Source organism: Eschscholzia californica, unplaced genomic scaffold, assembly GCF_041429995.1.
Source record: "Eschscholzia californica isolate CP2 unplaced genomic scaffold, dmEscCali1.0.p SCAF_3, whole genome shotgun sequence".
Classification (NCBI taxonomy): Eukaryota; Viridiplantae; Streptophyta; class Magnoliopsida; order Ranunculales; family Papaveraceae; genus Eschscholzia; species Eschscholzia californica.
Window position 1 is genome coordinate 37,350,391 of NW_028238420.1, and position 16,566 is coordinate 37,366,956.

Genomic DNA, 16,566 nt, shown 5'->3' on the forward strand with positions numbered 1-16,566 from the left:
TTATTCAGATTGAAGAGAAAACCAAATCAAAGTTTATAGTTTATTAAGTTTATTCAGTTATTTTACCGTTCTTCCTTTACTTTATTTATCGTTTTTATATTTCCGCTGCGTCTACATCAAGTGGTATTCAGAGCCATCAAAATTCTGGATTTTTTTTTCGTGAAGGTTAGTTTTTATACCAATGGATTCTTCGTCTTATAGTGATGAAAGTTTTTTTGAAGAAAGATCGAATTGCGAGGAAGATGATTTATCTTACCAAGAAATTTATTTCAATGATCGACAAGAAGATAACTTCTCCTACTATGAGGCAGAAAATTTCGATGAGTCGAATATGGATGATTTTGGATACGAATGGAAATATTCAACACATAACTATGAAGACAAAATTCCAATTGAAGAAAATCATCATAACCAAAAGAAGCATTCGACATGTTCGTATGATTGGGAACCCGAAGACGAATGGGGCTATTCAAAACATAACAATGAAAACAAAATTCAAATTGAAGAAAATCATCAAAAGAAGAATTCGACATATTCGTATGATTGGGAACCCGGAGACGAACCAAGTAAGTCATATTTTTTTTTCCTTCCCCTCCATCTTCCTATGGCTCCATAGAACAACCAAATCATAACAAGTCTTTTGGAAATCCCTTGCCGACGCCACCATCGTATTCCACTTATTATTTTACACCAAGCCAAAACCCTGAATCCTCGCTAAACCCTAGCACCATCCATCACCCATCTTTCCCCAACCAAAGCCTAAACGAAACTTCTCCAAACCGAAGCATATTCGGCCACCCTTTACCACCCTACCAAACCCTAGCCGAAGCAACACCAAGCCCTAGAGAAACCGTCCAACAGAACCTACCCACTCAAACCCTAGCATATCAACACTTCTTTGCCCATTACCCTCACCTGCCCGTCCACAACAGTAACTCAACGACCCCATACCCACACACCACCAACCACCTTGCATACCCTACCCATCCGGCTGCAAATACCCGTCCCTATCAACCTAACCAACATTCCCCTTGGCCCATTCCGGAACCAAGATACACCCCATCTTTTACCCACGTCCCTTATGAAGCCCGACATTACCCTACCACCACTACCTACTCGGCTGAACCCATCAACTACACAACAAACACACCTTGCACCTCTCTAAATCGCAACCCTACCCTATTACACGGAGACCTCGTCTACAATCAACACCCAAACCCATCCAACTCCTTCCTAGACCAAACCACGAAACAAAATTCTTACCGTGATCCTTATCAATCCCTTGACCATGAAACAACACCAAACCGAATCCACCTAAACCACTCACATGAACCGTTTACTCCAACCCTTGAATTGAACTTTCCATCACCACATTCATATCAACATAACCTATCAATAACCAACCCAACATCAAACCTAGAATCTTACCTTTCCACCACAACCGAAACCATCCACCAACCAACTACGCCACCACCTAAACTAGCCAATTTCAAGAGGAATAAGATGGAACTATCTTCCACGCAAGTGTTTGACAAAAACATAATAGAGGAAAGTCATAATCTGAATTTAACGAAGGAAGCTGAGGAAGAAATACTTGTTACACAATCACCATGGATACAAGATGTCTCTACAAGTTATGGGATTTCAAATGGAGTTCTCTCTTCTTATATCATTGGCGTATGTAACTTTGTTGATTATGCTACTCGACTATTTTCGTGTGCCAATTATCAAGGTAACTACATTTGGAAACCCGGAGAATTGAGTATTTGTTTTCTAGAAGTTTTACAATGTGTTTCAAAGGACATGCCTCTAAGTCACGAGAGATCTCGACAATTCATTGTTGCACTGAAGGATATTTGGAGACCAGGAGATTTATTCTTTTCTGTTGATTCTGTTATTCGATTACTTTCTTGTGATAATTATCAAAGCAACTACATCGGGGGAAAAGGACATATATTATTTCAAATTCTGAAAGTTTTAAGAGGAGTTGTCCTTCGATCATCTCCATTTGTTGATCCTTACCTCTTACGAAACAAAGTACGAAATCAAGTCCTACAATATTTACCCGACATGTCTTCAAGAAAAGAGAGATCCCAACGATTACATTTTGCATCTCTCAGGATTTTCACTTTATTCCAGGCACACCCTTATATGTTCTTTATTGTGGTTCCTATGCACAACTCAAGGGAGGCCTCTTTTGCTCAATCCAAGCTTGGGTCACTATTGCCGATTGAAGAAGGTTCTACAGAATTGAACACCATCCAAAAGTCGGTTCGGGACGAACCTTCTGGGGAACAGGGTGCTGATGCAGGCGCATAAACATGTGGGCCCACGTCCACGCGTGCCCACATCCTATTCGGCCATAATAGTAGTTTTTATTAGTATAGGATTAGGAAGTTACTTTAATTTGATATTTCTTTATTTTGAAGTTTCTATGTTTTGAGTATTTTATTATTTTAGGAATCCTAGTTTGAGTCTATCTAGGAATGTTTGTTATCCTATAAAAGGAGGTCTAGTCTATTTTATTATTCAGATTGAAGAGAAAACCAAATCAAAGTTTATAGTTTATTAAGTTTATTCAGTTATTTTACCGTTCTTCCTTTACTTTATTTATCGTTTTTATATTTCCGCTGCGTCTACATCAAATTTGGTTCGAGGTTTGGATTGACTCAGGTCAAATTTAATAGATTTTGTTTTTGTCTGATCGGAATGTTTATTTCGCTTCAACGATTAATTCAAGTTAATTTCAGACCTATTTCATTCAGATGACTCACTTCAGACATACCAACAAGAACTAACCATTGAAAGAAAACTCCAAACTCAAAAATATTCTCACAATTTCCCTTCATCTCCTTGGCGAGTCACAGTATCTTCACATGGCAATCGGGTACCAAAGAAAAAATCCAACAAACCAGAACCACAAAAACAAATGGTGCCACATATACAAACCACACAAAATTTCACCAGATAAGGCAAAGATAAGGCCTAGACTTTTACAACCATTAGATGGATATGCTTATCAAATCCAATGGTCATTAACAACCACAATGGATAAACCAATTAGCCTCACAAAATTCCTAGCAAAATATAACCCAACTTAATTCTCCACCTTTCTCTTCAACCATTCATTCATCAAAAACCACCACCACCACCATCATCTTCCTAGAGCACATTATACTTATAGTTACCATGGCCGCCACCACCACCGCCACTGCTGCCGCCACTTCATCTTTCTTAGGAACTCGTCTACACGACGTTCAGTCTAACTCAGGCAGATTTCAAGCTCGGTTTGGTTTTGGAACTAAGAAATCACCCCCAAAGAAAGTCAAGTCCCCACCCACTTCAGATCGTCCACTTTGGTTCCCAGGTGCGAAAGCACCAGAGTGGCTAGACGGTTCACTAGTTGGTGACTATGGGTTTGACCCATTCGGTTTGGGAAAACCAGCTGAGTATTTACAATACGATTTTGATGGTTTGGATCAGAATTTGGCTAAGAATTTAGCTGGTGATGTTATTGGAACCAGATTCGAGACTTCAGAAGTGAAATCAACTCCATTTCAACCCTATGGTGAGGTGTTTGGGTTGCAACGATTCCGTGAGTGTGAACTGATCCATGGTAGGTGGGCTATGCTCGCTACACTCGGTGCACTCGCTGTTGAGTCACTCACTGGTGTCACATGGCAAGATGCTGGAAAGGTATATTTTCGGTTTTATATATACTAAGTCTATAAGTCAACTCGTTAGCGGTTAGTCCATATAAGAAATCACCTAGTGGGTTTGCATTGTGATTTATGCTAAAACTTTTGGAAGTAAACCGATTCATAAATCTAACTCCTAAGTCCTAACATCAAACTTTCAAAAATTTACATGGACGAATGAGATGGTGTGTAATATAGTTTCACATGTAGTTTCGCCTCCTATATGACATTTCTTGGTACTTAAATGTATATTGAGACTCTAAAATTGTCCCGTCCAACTATGTTTGAGACCAGATGGGTCTACGTATGGGATCCGTTGGATTTCAAATTTACAGAAGAGTACTAAGGTAGTGTTTACTTTATTTCTGTAAGCCCGATATAGAATTTAATTCAAAGTCAGTCGGAGTTTAGAATATTTATTTTTGCTTACTCATTTGAATGAATGATAGGTTGATTTTATACGAGTTATATTCAAATGAAAGAAAAAACATCTAAGATACATAAAGTATGGGCCAAATCACAATCTCATAGACCCTTTGAAGGTTCCAACTCACACATGAGTGAACTCGAACTAGTCAAGCATGGGTCGAGTGACTCGTGAGTAACTCTGTCATGTGTTGTTCTGATGGGCCTCTTTTTGGATGGGCCCTACTCAAAGGCCCTGCTTGCCGGCCTGAAAATAATTGAATTCTTGTTTGTGTAATTTTTTTTTTTCTTGTTGAAAGTTTTGTAACTTGAATTAGTGATATTTTTCTCTTTTAGGTGGAACTAGTTGATGGATCTTCCTACTTGGGCCTTCCACTGCCCTTCTCCATCACTACATTAATATGGATCGAGGTGCTCATAATCGGGTACATCGAGTTCCAGAGGAACGCCGAGCTCGACCCAGAGTTAAGAATTTACCCAGGAGGAAAATTCTTCGATCCCCTCGGATTGGCTGCTGATCCTGAGAAGAAGGCCACCCTTCAACTTGCTGAGATCAAGCACGCAAGACTTGCCATGGTTGCTTTCTTGGGTTTTGCTGTTCAAGCTGCTGCTACTGGCAAAGGCCCATTAAACAACTGGGCTACCCACTTGAGTGACCCTCTTCACACAACAATCATTGACACCTTCTCCTCATCTTAAGTTTTACATTTCTCTCTCTTATTTCATCCATGTGTTGCACATTTTGATTTCTCTATCATGTAAAATACTACTACAATATTTGAAATGGTTAGACCTAATTTTATTTCCTAAGTATATATGTTATCTTTGGTGTTGAATTATAAAAGCTAAGGTTCACCAAGAAATTAGATTTATCTCCTCTATCATAGATTAAAATAATAAACATAACATCTGTTTTTGTTTGAGATGTATGTCCAAAAATTGCAATATTTGATTCAATAATGTCATCTATCCATAGTACACAACTTTTTTCATAAACGGGTGTACTGAAATGTAAAAGTAGACAAGTGAGGAATATAATGAAAGACATTTTTACAGACTCGAACTTCATTACAACCAGACTCACTTTGTATTTGCATGTCATAAATTCGCAAGTTAACTCGTAATAGTGAAGAAAGTGAAACAAAAACAACCTTGAGGGGTTATAGTGGGCAAAAAACAAAGAAACATTAACCATTTAATCATAGAAGGAGACAATGAAATTTTGACGCATCATCTTTAAGGTCAAAATGTTGAATTTAATAAAATTCAAGAGATTAAATTATAGTTTACGTCTATTTACTTTCATTTTATTCCTCGCAATTGTAATACTTTAGTAGACACCCTAGCTAAATGGGCAAGAAAAGAACATATAGATAAACTCAATTACTGTATCTTCTTTGACCACTAATCTTGTAATAATATGTTGTCTTAGTTTCAATGGAGTTTAATTTTAACAAAAAAAGTTATATTGTAAAAATCGTGTACAATCAACTCTGAGCGTTCATAAACAAGTAAGCTTTATTTATTTTTTTGGTGAGACCGGGGCATCTTGACGTCAAGTTCTTTTGATTTTATTTAAGAAAAAAAGTCATAAATTGCAATTTAGGTTTCTTGAAGGTGATTCATTGATGCCAACCGAGAGGTAAGGGATCAAAATTCTACAAAACTAATTTGTCATCAAGTTGAGTTGAAAACATCTTAACCCTCATACGTACGTATTATCTTGTAAAACGGTATAAGCAAGTATGTAACATGATATAGAGAATAAGGAACCGAACAATGGATTATAGGTGCCAATCTAGTCGAACTACCAGACCAGGTAGTGTATAACAGAATCCATTCTGATTTTTTGTCAAGTTGTACTGCATGGTTTATTAATTTTTAAAGGTTAATTAAATGTTATCAGTAAGATAAAATGAATATAGTTATAAGAGAAGAATAAAACGGGTATGCGACATGAAGTTTCACCGACAAAACATCGGTGGGAACCATGGCATAATGATACAAGAGGAAGGGGAGAGTGAAAGAACAATAATAAGATTAGGGTCATCTTAGTATTTTTAAGTGAAAAAAAAAAAGAGTATCCCATAATTTTCAACTAAAAGAGGACTTATCACCAATTGGACATTAATGGGGAGGTCTACCGCGAATTTCTTGTAAATAGTATATAAAAGCCATTAAAATCTCCTTATGTTTTGTAATAACGCTTTCTGCCCTTCTGGTAAGAAATCTTTAATCAATTTTCTCTCTCTTCTTTCTCTCTCTCTCTCTTTTTCCTTTGTTGTACTATCGTGTAAGTATAACCTATTGAGCTGATGGTAATTTTTGTGTTTTCAATTTTGGGGAAACGAAGGAAGGGGAGTGAAATTTCTTTGAGAAAATGGGTAGGATTTTTATGATCGATTTGGAAGGAAGTATCTATAGCTGCAAGCACTGTCATACCCATTTTTCTGTTTCAGACGATATTGTTTCTAAGGTTTGGTTTCTTCATATTGTGTTTAATTTTACTGGTTTATTTAGTTATTTGATACCTTAAAAATTGAAAGAATACCCAATTTGATACTTCAATCTTTCTGTCTTGGGTTGTTCTTGATTTAGGCATTTTACAGTCATTTCCCTTTTGAATTTAGTTGATGATCATATGATGTTCTTTATCTTGGTTGCCTATCTCAGGGTTTAATTTGTGATTCAACTCAATCATAGGGGCTTGACTTTGTAAGGATCCAAGTCTTATCAGATATTGATATTTTAGCATTTTTCATACCTAGACCCAAACCCACCAGACAGAGAGGGTTTCTTTCTTGGCGAAGACGGAGCCCATCCAAAAGGCTTCAGCACTTACTAAACTTCAGTTCGCACCTACAACCCAGGCTCCAGACGCTCTCCGTGGCGAAGTCGGACTATTTCCTCCCCCGCCCACGGAGATGAGTCGCCCTTGTCCTTGATAAAACCTTTGACGACCCAAGCGTTAGCAGTTATCGATGTTGTCCTCGTTTTAGACACCCAAGCCCAAGCCAATGGGTACAGTGTTTTGTTTTTTGTCGGAGGCAGTTTCACTTTCATATAACAAAGTAATGGCTAAATCTTGGTCAATTGAAGGCCGGTTGCACTTATAATCTTTTTGGGTGCTTATAATTTGACCTCTATAAAAACCGAGTGATGCCATTATTCCTGGGTAATGCTACTTGTACTAAAAAAAATATTTGCTACAGAGCTTCGCCTAATGTCGTGAGACTTTTTCCTTTATTAGAGATTCAAACTCATTGAGATTCGAGTCTAAAAAGTGAACATTAATACGAAAGAGTCCTATATTGTTGAATCAAACTCCAAGTAGTTTTCTCTTACAAGTATCATTACTCGTACTTACTTCTTCTATGTAACATGGACGTTGCACTTTAGAGAGCTTTTCTCGCGCCGACAAGCTAACATTGACTCCCTTCTTTTGCTTTTATGGTTTTCAGTCATTCCATTGCCGATATGGGAAAGCTTACCTGTTTTCTAAAGTGTAAGTATTTTTCTATTAAATTATACCTTTTAAATGGACAATAAAACCATTAAGTTGGTGCTTGGTCTAGTTCTACGGATGTTATATTACAGCTCCTGCTTTGTTTTGGACCTTTCAAACTATTGACAAAAGTTAGTGCAGGTTTTCCAATTTATTGTTTTCGGTTGAAAGACATATCATCACAATAGCACATAAAAATGTAAGAAGAAAATTCAAATATTCCTGGCACACCAATCACGATTAAGTTCTCCTCCTGAGACTGAGATTACATATTTGTCTTCACCCATCATCACCTAGAAAATTGTTTCATAGTTCATAACTTCATATCTTCCGAGCCTCATAACATATTTGCTAATTTTGTGTCTCAACTAATTAACTTACATTTTTTTTCTGACAGTGTGAATGTTACAGTGGGTGAGAAAGAAGACCGTATGATGACTACGGGTATGCACACTGTTCGTGACATATTTTGTGTTGGATGTGGCTCAGCTGTAGGATGGAAATATGTAAGTTCAGAAGTTCTTTTTTTTCTTAAAACTTTTATGGTTGCCAATTTTCCGGAAACGATTTGTTCTTAGAAATGATGGTTTAAAACTATTAACAATATCATTCCTTTGAGTTTTATTATGTTCTTTTTTGGTCCGTCAGGAAGCTGCTGAGGAGAAGATCCAGAGATACAAAGAAGGGAAGTTCATCCTCGAGAGGTTGGTATATAGCTACTTATCAATATCCAATTTTGGCTGTATTTAATACGATTAAATTGCCGGAACTTGATTACATAGAGGCTAGTGTTGCAAAACTTCACTTATTATTACATAAACTCAAACAACTCTTACGTTCAACAACAATGGCTAAAGCAAGCAGTTGGCAGCTCAAGACGAGGCTGTTTGGTTGCTTTCTCACACAACCCATGGTTCGAGTCCGCCACATGGAAACTGGAGACTTTACGAGACTATTAACTTAAGAGTGTTCAGATAAGCGAGGACAAACAACTGGGTCATCGGGAAAAAAATAAAAATAATTTCTTACTCCTTATCTGCAAAATTTGCACGGTTTCTACAAACGGGATTTCAGACTTATACACACAAGTGACAGGACACGAGATATCAGACTTTCTGAAATAACGTATCAGTACCCTATTAGTTTTGTTTAATATCAGAGATAATTGCAATGAAGTAAACAAATGGTGAACTCGTTGAAGTTGAAACTAACCCTTTTTGTACAATATCGGACTTCTTGTTCTCCTTGTGAACAGGTTTAAGGTGTTGGGTCCAAGCGGGAGCTATGATTATTGGAGCAACACCACTGACTCTCAAAGTGATGGAGACGATTAACTACTAACATTTTTCTGCTTGAAAAATGTTACATTTCTGATACCTGCTCAAATTGTATATTCTCTACCTTGATGGTAAAGTTTTTTCTTTAGCTTTATCTAGATATGATTCTATAGACATTTTACTTCATAGCAGCTCATGAACTGCAACTGTAATTTCCATTTTCCCTATGGGTAGTCATGTTTCTTGGGGAAATGTAGGAACAATACAGTTCCAACATGAGTTCCAAATTCAGATTTATGAAGAGATTTTACGATTAAGAACTTAACCGCAAATAGTTGATGTTGTAAGTGTAACCTGAGCCAATGCAGTATTCGTCATTTCAACTTGGAGTTATTTGGTTTATAATAGTAATTCTGATGACTATCGACTAGCCAACCACCTCAACTAATTCAAATAACCGAGTGAACAATGACAGAACTAGCATCTGATTGATTTAGACTCGTTCTAAATAAACATGTTAATCTAGTGCTCGAATCAAATTGCTCCTTTCTGACATGATTAGAGCGGAAATATTTGAAGCAAACTGGATTTCCGACGAATGTAGTAGTATACCAATAAGCTAATCTGTTTCTATTTAATCGAATTCACAAAATTCAAGAATATGTTTTACAGATCTAAAGAGCTTTTCTACATATCATGATATGACTAAGGAAATTTGGGACTGACACTTTAACTTAAATGGCTTGCTCATATCTGAACTAGGGCAAAGAGGGCATTTGTTCAAGACTCGATTTCACCTCTACTCTCACTTGGGAATTCCTTATTTTGTTTCGATTTATAACTATAGGTATTTTGTACAGATCGTCTCGTAACAACTCAACTTATCAAGAAAACTAAAGAACTATAGAAATTATCTCAACAGAAGAAGAAACATAAATTTGTCAGTCATATGAATTCTTATCAGTATTAAGACAACTTATGGTGTGTTTGGATGGCGGAATCATGAATCTGCGGATTCATGAGTCCTTGGGATTCATGATTCCACGGATTCATGAATCCAAGTAATATATTTTGGCTTGTTTGGCAACTAAGAATCCTATGATTTATTATTCTTTGAGTATTTTTAAACGTCTTTAGAAAAAATATGATTTTTGAAAAAAATAATGATTTTGAAAAAAATAATGATTTTGTAGAAGAAACATTTTTTTGTTGACTTTAAGTGTGAAATTTAAGTTCATTAATCCAAAATCATAGCAAATCCTAAGGGGTAGGGAGGATTTTGGTCCAATACAAATTTTGGAATTAAGAATCCTTAGGATTCAAGAGTCTTAGGATTCTTGGTAGCCAAACAGACCAAGGATTCATGATTCCTACCACATTCCACTTTTGATAGGAATCCTACTTAAGATTCCTGCAACCAAACACACCATTAATTTTAACTCGTACTTCTTCTTATCTTGAAATCAGTTGTCTTCAACCTCTACTTTTGAAGAACCAATAAGTCTAGACGACAGAGTAGTTACAATAATTGTTGCTTCACTAATAGATTTTAGAGATGAAATCACTTTTTTATTTTTTTCCATCATATTGTTTCATTCCCATTCTCTTCACTCCTATAGTCCTATGTCTTATATAAGATAACTATAGTCTACAAGATGACTATGGTCAACTCTTACTACTACCATTTTTGTTGAAACACTCCATGTTGGAATCAATTGAACTAGTACCCCTATATGACCCTAAAAGTTTGAAAGGTTCAAAAAGCAAATATGAACCGATCTTGTCCCCATTCTCCTCCTCCTCTTAAGAGCAAGTCCAATGGGGAGCGGTCCCGGGCCCTTAATTCAAATTAAGGGCTCGGGACACCCCATCCTCCCCATTAGAGTGGAACTGGTCCCGGGCGGAGGGCTGAGGGAAATAAGGGTCGGCCCCTTATTAGGGGCCGGCCCTTAGCTCCCCAAGGGACCGTTGGGGCTCTCCAACGGTCACATTGGGGAGCAAATCCCACCGTTTGATCACATGCAACGGTGGGATTATTTTTTTTTGTAAAAACAAAATAAAAATAACTCATTAATTTAAAAACTTAAAAATTCATTAAAAAACTTAAAAAAATTTAAACTTAAAAATAATCCAACACATTATTTAAAAACTTAAAAATTCATTAAAATTTAAGGGCCGGGACCGCTCCACCATGGAGCTGATTTTGAGGGTCTGAGCCCGGGCCCTTAAATTTGAATGAAAAGGTGAATTAAGGGCCCTGGGACCGCTCCCCATTGGACTTGCTCTAAGGCCCCGTTTGGTTCCTTCCACTCAAAATTATCTTTTTATTTCACCACTCTCTCTTCCCTAACTAATCATTTCCTCTCTCTAATTCTTCTTCATAACTAAATAACTCTCTCTCTCTCTCTCTCTAAGACAATGACGGTGGATTCAAGCTAAAGATTTCCATTTTGAAATCAAACGCCGTCATAACAGAAGTAGCAGATAAGAATTAGGTTTTCAGTTGAAGATCACTTGCCTTATTAACTTCTTCTTATTAGATTATTCCATTCTTGTAAATGAAGCAACAAATGTCACTCCCATTCTCTCAAAATCATTTTCACTGTACCTAAATCTTTTCACCTCTACCCTAGATCTGGAGATTTTTGTTTTTCAAGTTAGGTTTTAGTGTCCCTAGTGAGAGAGTGAAGATTTGAAGATTTGAAGATTTGACCTCAAAATCTTTTCACCTAAATGTTTTTCACCTCAAAATCATTTTCACTGTACCAAAATCTTTTTATTTTGGTGTAATTTAGTGAGAGAGTGAAGATTTGAAGATGAATCGTAGTTTTAGGGCACCGGATTCACAAATGCAGGCAGCAAGGAGACAACAAGGGAGAAACCAAATTGGAAATGTGACGAAAGAGAAGGAAGAAGAACTTGCTTTGTTTCTTGAGATGAGGAAACGTGAGAAAGAAAAGAGTAATCAGCTTCTTATTCATAACTCTGAAGAATTTGATGCTCCATTAGGTATTTTACTTTAGTCTTTTTGACATTTTTAGTATCTTGTTAGTTGTTTTTTAACACTCACTGAAAAAAAAAAAAATATTATTTTGAGGATTTTGGCTCTGGGTGTTCATCCAGAATCTATTCATTAGATTTGAAATAATTTGAGTTGATTATATTTTGATATAAAGTTCAACAAACCCTTATACCAATCAATTCTTGTAGTTGAAAACCTGACCAGTTAGATCTTTCTTGTACCCATAATCAAATGGAAAATTGATTTCTTCAAATATTAATGTGTCAATTTTTTGAAGTACCCTTTTTATGTATGTGTGGTCCAAAGTCCAGAGTGATCATCATAGTCAAGTTTCAACTTCACTTTTTGTATTTTGAAGAGTGTAGTCGAAGTAGGTTCTCTAAATTTCTAAATTTGTTGATTTTAAGTTCTTAATAATGTTAGCCTCTTGATGAACACTGACTGGATAGTTCAAGTGAAGTGTGAGTTTTGGGATAGATTCCTGTCATAAATCGAACCAAAATTTTCCTTATCAATCTCTTTAACTTATCTACAAATCGACGTTTTCTTAGAGCTCAATGTCGTGCTAGCTTTGGCGGGTATATTTATCTTTGTTGTCTGTATGGTTGTTTTCTCTTTTTAGCTCACTGATAGTTCGTTGTTGCAGTATCTAAACCAGGCACTTCTCCCATATTCAAGATTGTGCCTTCTGTTCCTGCACGGAAGACATCTACCGATGATTTCTTGAACTCTGAAAACGATAAAAATGATTATGACTGGTAATGCAAAATCATTTCTTTGAATTGTAATGTTATTTCAATGGTAGTTTGCTCATTTATACTGAAAGGGACTTTTTCAACATTGATTATGAGCAAAGTAGTCTACATGTTATATTCTGATATATAACCATCTTCCTTTTGTTATATGCTGACTTTGCTGCTAATTCAAATTTTGCAAACATCCCTTAGTACTGGTACATAATCATAGCCAAGTAGGGTTTCGATTTTAATGCTGAATACTACATTAGTGGACATTTGCTCAGTGTTCCTTCTCCTGACTCAGTTAATCATTTGATAAAAATCATGTTGAAGATTGGTCCATCGTGAGAACTTGTTGTAAAACTTGAGGGTACAAAATTTACTAAATACATTTTGCATCTAGTTCCCAGTAGAACAAGTAAATAAAGCTAACTCCTTGACTATCATACACACACCCAATTGGAATTTAAAAAATTATAGGACATTCTCTTAGATCTTATGCTACATCTTGATAGCGAGACAGATGATGTATATAAGAAAAATTAATGGTTATTTGATCTGAACTTTGCTGTTTAGAGGGCTTATGTTGTTCGAATGTTAGATAGTATTCTGTTATTACGGGGACATCAATGCATTTGAAATTGTATTTTGATTTCATGCATAAGTGTCATACTAGATATGAACCAGATGGGTACTCTTTTATCATTAATTTTTATTGATGTTCTCCTCTTTCTGCAGGCTTCTAACACCACCTGGCACTCCTCTGTTTCCTTCTCTAGAAATGGAATCACAAAAAAGTGTTATGAGCCAAATTGGAACTCCTGCAGGTCATCCTGCTGCTCCAAAGTCAAGGGTAGGGTATCCAAATCATTTGAGCTTTTGGTATTTATTATCATAAAAGATACTCTAAATGATGTTGATCTTCCAGGTGGTAGTAGTAGAATACTAGAATGGGCTCATATTCTCATAATACAAACACGAGAGAACTTGTGCAAATCTAACCTTACTGTAACAACCTAAAATACATTTTTCATGTCGCTGCACCTGTTACAATTCAATTGCTAGATTGCATCTTTACCACTTACTATTTGGAGAAGTTGTAGTGCCTTAAAATGTGATTTGATGAAGTGAGAAATAGCTTGAAATGCACTATAAACTGATTGGGAATACTCTGATGCTTTGCAGTTAGCCAATTCCCCTGCCGAGTTTGCTTCAAGGAGCAACTCAGTATCTAGCCCACCAACTTTGGCTCCTGGATTGAACTCTTCAAATGCAGAAGTACGGCGACCTTCATCATCAGGAGGACGAAGTACAACTAGTTCTAGGCCTGCAACTCCAACCGGACGTCCCACATTACCTTCCATGTCTAAGCAACCTTCAAGATCTTCTAGGCCTTCCACACCAACTTCACGGGCAACCTTACCTTCTTCTAAGCCCGTAGCTGCTGCTGCTGCAAGATCTTCAACTCCCACTGGACGATCTTCAATCACTTCTGCACGATCTTCAATCACTTCTGCACGATCTTCAACCCCTTCTGCACGATCTTCAACGCCTTCCGCACGATCTTCAACCCCTTCTGCCCGATCTTCAACCTCTTCAGCCCGATCTTCAACCCCTTCTGCACGATCTTCAACTACTTCTGCAAGATCTTCCACACCTACAGCCAGATCCACTGTACCAGCATCCAAATCCACGTCAAGGGCAGCAACACCGACTCGAAGATCATCAACCCCATCAACTGTATCAAGTCTGTCAGGCCCCACTCGGTCTTCTTCTGAGATTAAGTCAACTCCCACAACAATGAAAAACCCACCATCATGTGGTAGTTCACCCACAATAAAATCCAAACCATGGAAACCCTCAGATATGCCTGGGTTTTCACTAGATGCTCCCCCAAATTTACGGACATCAATGCCTGCAAGACCAGTTTCTGCCTCAAGGGGTAGGCCTGGAGCTCCTGATGCAAGATCCTCTGCCGAGAATGGTAATGGAAAACCGAGGCGGCAATCATGCTCTCCATCTAGAGGAAGGACTCCAAATGGCAATATTTATAACAGGAGTTCTGTTCCTGCATCTAGCAGAGCATATTCTCACGTCAGTGACGATGTGAACCCTGTTCTAATGGGAACTCAGATGGTTGAAAGAGTTGTAAACATGCGAAAGCTGGCACCTCCAAGACAAGATGACCAAAGATCTGCCATTAATAACTCCACAGGAAAATCATCTTCATCCCTGGATACATCCGGCTTTGGAAGAACACTATCTAAAAAATCCTTAGACATGGCGATGAGACATATGGTACGTATCACTTCTCTACTCTTGTACTTTATTTTTAATTTTATAATACTTCATAATAGCTAATTTGGTAGAACACAAGGATGGCTACTAGTATGGAGATCATCAATGTCATACAACATGACAGTCTGTAGTAGGATAGATGTTGAATAACAAAAGAAAACATAAGAGAACTAAAGAGTTGACTGAAAGAGAATGTGTTGTACTATTGCTAGGGTAATAATTACGTTGGAAACAATTACAACTGATGGGCCATTATATATATGACCTAGAAATAATTCTCATAGAACGTATGTCAAACATACCCGCATTTTTGGGATTAGGGTTTCCCAATATGATGATTTTAGATTAAAAAATAGCTGAAGCACTTGTTGCTTTCTATATGTTGGTTATCTGGTATGCTACAATTGTGTTTTGTAAGATGAATCAGAATTGGTTGTTAATCTTTCTACCTGCACGAGTTTCTGTTTTTGTTTCTTCTGCTCTAGTCAATTGTTCGATACGTTCCCTTCTCTTCCCTAGATATTTCAGCTGCTCCCAAATATGTCAAATATTTATCTACAGACTTATTCTTGAGCAGGATATAAGGCGAACAATTCCAGGGAGCTTACGTCCATTAATGACAAATATTCCAGCTTCCTCTATGTATAGTGTAAGATCAGGACCAACAAGAAGCAGGCCTGTGAGTGTTTCCGATTCTCCTATTGCCACGAGCAGTAATGCTAGTTCTGAGCAAAGCATCAATAACAACACCACCACATGTTTGGACGTGTACGAATTAGCAGACATTGATATTGGCAATGACAGGGAAGGTAGATCTTCTCCATTAAGCCAGAGTGGGAGGTGAAGAAAGACATGCTTCAAAGTCACTCTCATGTATAGTGAATACTACTCTTTGTACTATTAGCGAAAGCAGTCGGGTACACTTTCTCTGTGGTGCCTTTCTGCAGGTTTATCGATTATATTGAGGTACATGTACAACTGTCTCTCTCTTCTCTCTATACTATATAAGTATATATAACTTTTGTAAGGATTATGAGAGTTTGGTTTTCTACTGAAAACCTAAAATAGAAAATTTCAGGTGTTTCACCATTCCTGTATTTTGGTTCAGTGAGATATAGAAACAACTTTTACATTCTAATGATCCTGAATAGCAGATTTGGTGATTCTGGTGTATAACCTTTGAGATACTTCACTGATATTTTAATATACTGAAATGTGCTCGATCGTTGTTCTTAGTTATCCTGATTACCTATTAATCATTTGCTGTTGGTTTTATAGTCAATTTAATTTAGTTATACTTGTGTAATTAAAGCAAATTTAAATCCCTTTTAACAAAATTCCACTACTTAGTGGACCTGTCTGTCTTCTTCTTCCTGCCTATCCATCCCCATGTGATAGGACTCCAGGAGCCCTCTCACCAGTCTCATCATCACCATAATACTCTGGGGGATAAGTAGTTTCCTGGATTCTGGTGAAAATGGGTCCAATTTGTAGATTCTTTTCAATGTTTTCTGCAGAGATCAGAAAGGAAGGAATCAACTGTACTTTACAACTAACAAAGGTAGTGGGATGCCAGTAAAAGTTGAATAGGATTCCTCTTACA

At 37.1% G+C, this 16,566-nt stretch overlaps 3 protein-coding genes across 3 annotated transcripts; all 3 read left to right on the forward strand.

The window, feature by feature from the left end:
* Positions 1-3,119: 3,119 nt before the first annotated feature.
* On the forward strand, positions 3,120-4,987 carry LOC147549991 (chlorophyll a-b binding protein CP29.2, chloroplastic-like). The gene is made up of 2 exons (XM_086668850.1): positions 3,120-3,696; positions 4,461-4,987. Exons 1-2 carry the CDS (start codon positions 3,190-3,192, stop codon positions 4,821-4,823), a joined length of 870 nt encoding a protein of 289 aa, XP_086524976.1. The 5' UTR covers positions 3,120-3,189; the 3' UTR covers positions 4,824-4,987.
* Positions 4,988-6,321: 1,334 nt separating this feature from the next.
* Positions 6,322-9,289, forward strand: LOC147549992 (Yippee family putative zinc-binding protein). The gene is made up of 5 exons (XM_086668851.1): positions 6,322-6,600; positions 7,586-7,629; positions 8,027-8,135; positions 8,278-8,333; positions 8,885-9,289. Exons 1-5 carry the CDS (start codon positions 6,505-6,507, stop codon positions 8,961-8,963), a joined length of 384 nt encoding a protein of 127 aa, XP_086524977.1. The 5' UTR covers positions 6,322-6,504; the 3' UTR covers positions 8,964-9,289.
* Positions 9,290-11,679: 2,390 nt separating this feature from the next.
* On the forward strand, positions 11,680-16,202 carry LOC147549993 (uncharacterized). Its single transcript, XM_086668849.1, has 5 exons — positions 11,680-11,915; positions 12,575-12,686; positions 13,404-13,518; positions 13,851-14,963; positions 15,541-16,202. The coding sequence occupies exons 1-5, from the start codon at positions 11,723-11,725 to the stop codon at positions 15,805-15,807; spliced, it is 1,800 nt and encodes a 599-aa protein (XP_086524975.1). The 5' UTR covers positions 11,680-11,722; the 3' UTR covers positions 15,808-16,202.
* Positions 16,203-16,566: the final 364 nt, after the last annotated feature.

Coding starts and splice junctions, on each gene's coding strand:
- LOC147549991 (XM_086668850.1), top strand. CDS start 3,190: ATGGCCGCCACCACCACCGCCACTGCTGCCGCCACTTCATCTTTCTTA. Junction 3,697..4,460: donor CATGGCAAGATGCTGGAAAG/GTATATTTTCGG, acceptor TTTCTCTTTTAG/GTGGAACTAGTTGATGGATC.
- LOC147549992 (XM_086668851.1), top strand. CDS start 6,505: ATGGGTAGGATTTTTATGATCGATTTGGAAGGAAGTATCTATAGCTGC. Junction 7,630..8,026: donor GCTTACCTGTTTTCTAAAGT/GTAAGTATTTTT, acceptor TTTTTCTGACAG/TGTGAATGTTACAGTGGGTG. Junction 8,334..8,884: donor GGGAAGTTCATCCTCGAGAG/GTTGGTATATAG, acceptor CCTTGTGAACAG/GTTTAAGGTGTTGGGTCCAA.
- LOC147549993 (XM_086668849.1), top strand. CDS start 11,723: ATGAATCGTAGTTTTAGGGCACCGGATTCACAAATGCAGGCAGCAAGG. Junction 12,687..13,403: donor GATAAAAATGATTATGACTG/GTAATGCAAAAT, acceptor CTCTTTCTGCAG/GCTTCTAACACCACCTGGCA. Junction 14,964..15,540: donor ACATGGCGATGAGACATATG/GTACGTATCACT, acceptor ATTCTTGAGCAG/GATATAAGGCGAACAATTCC.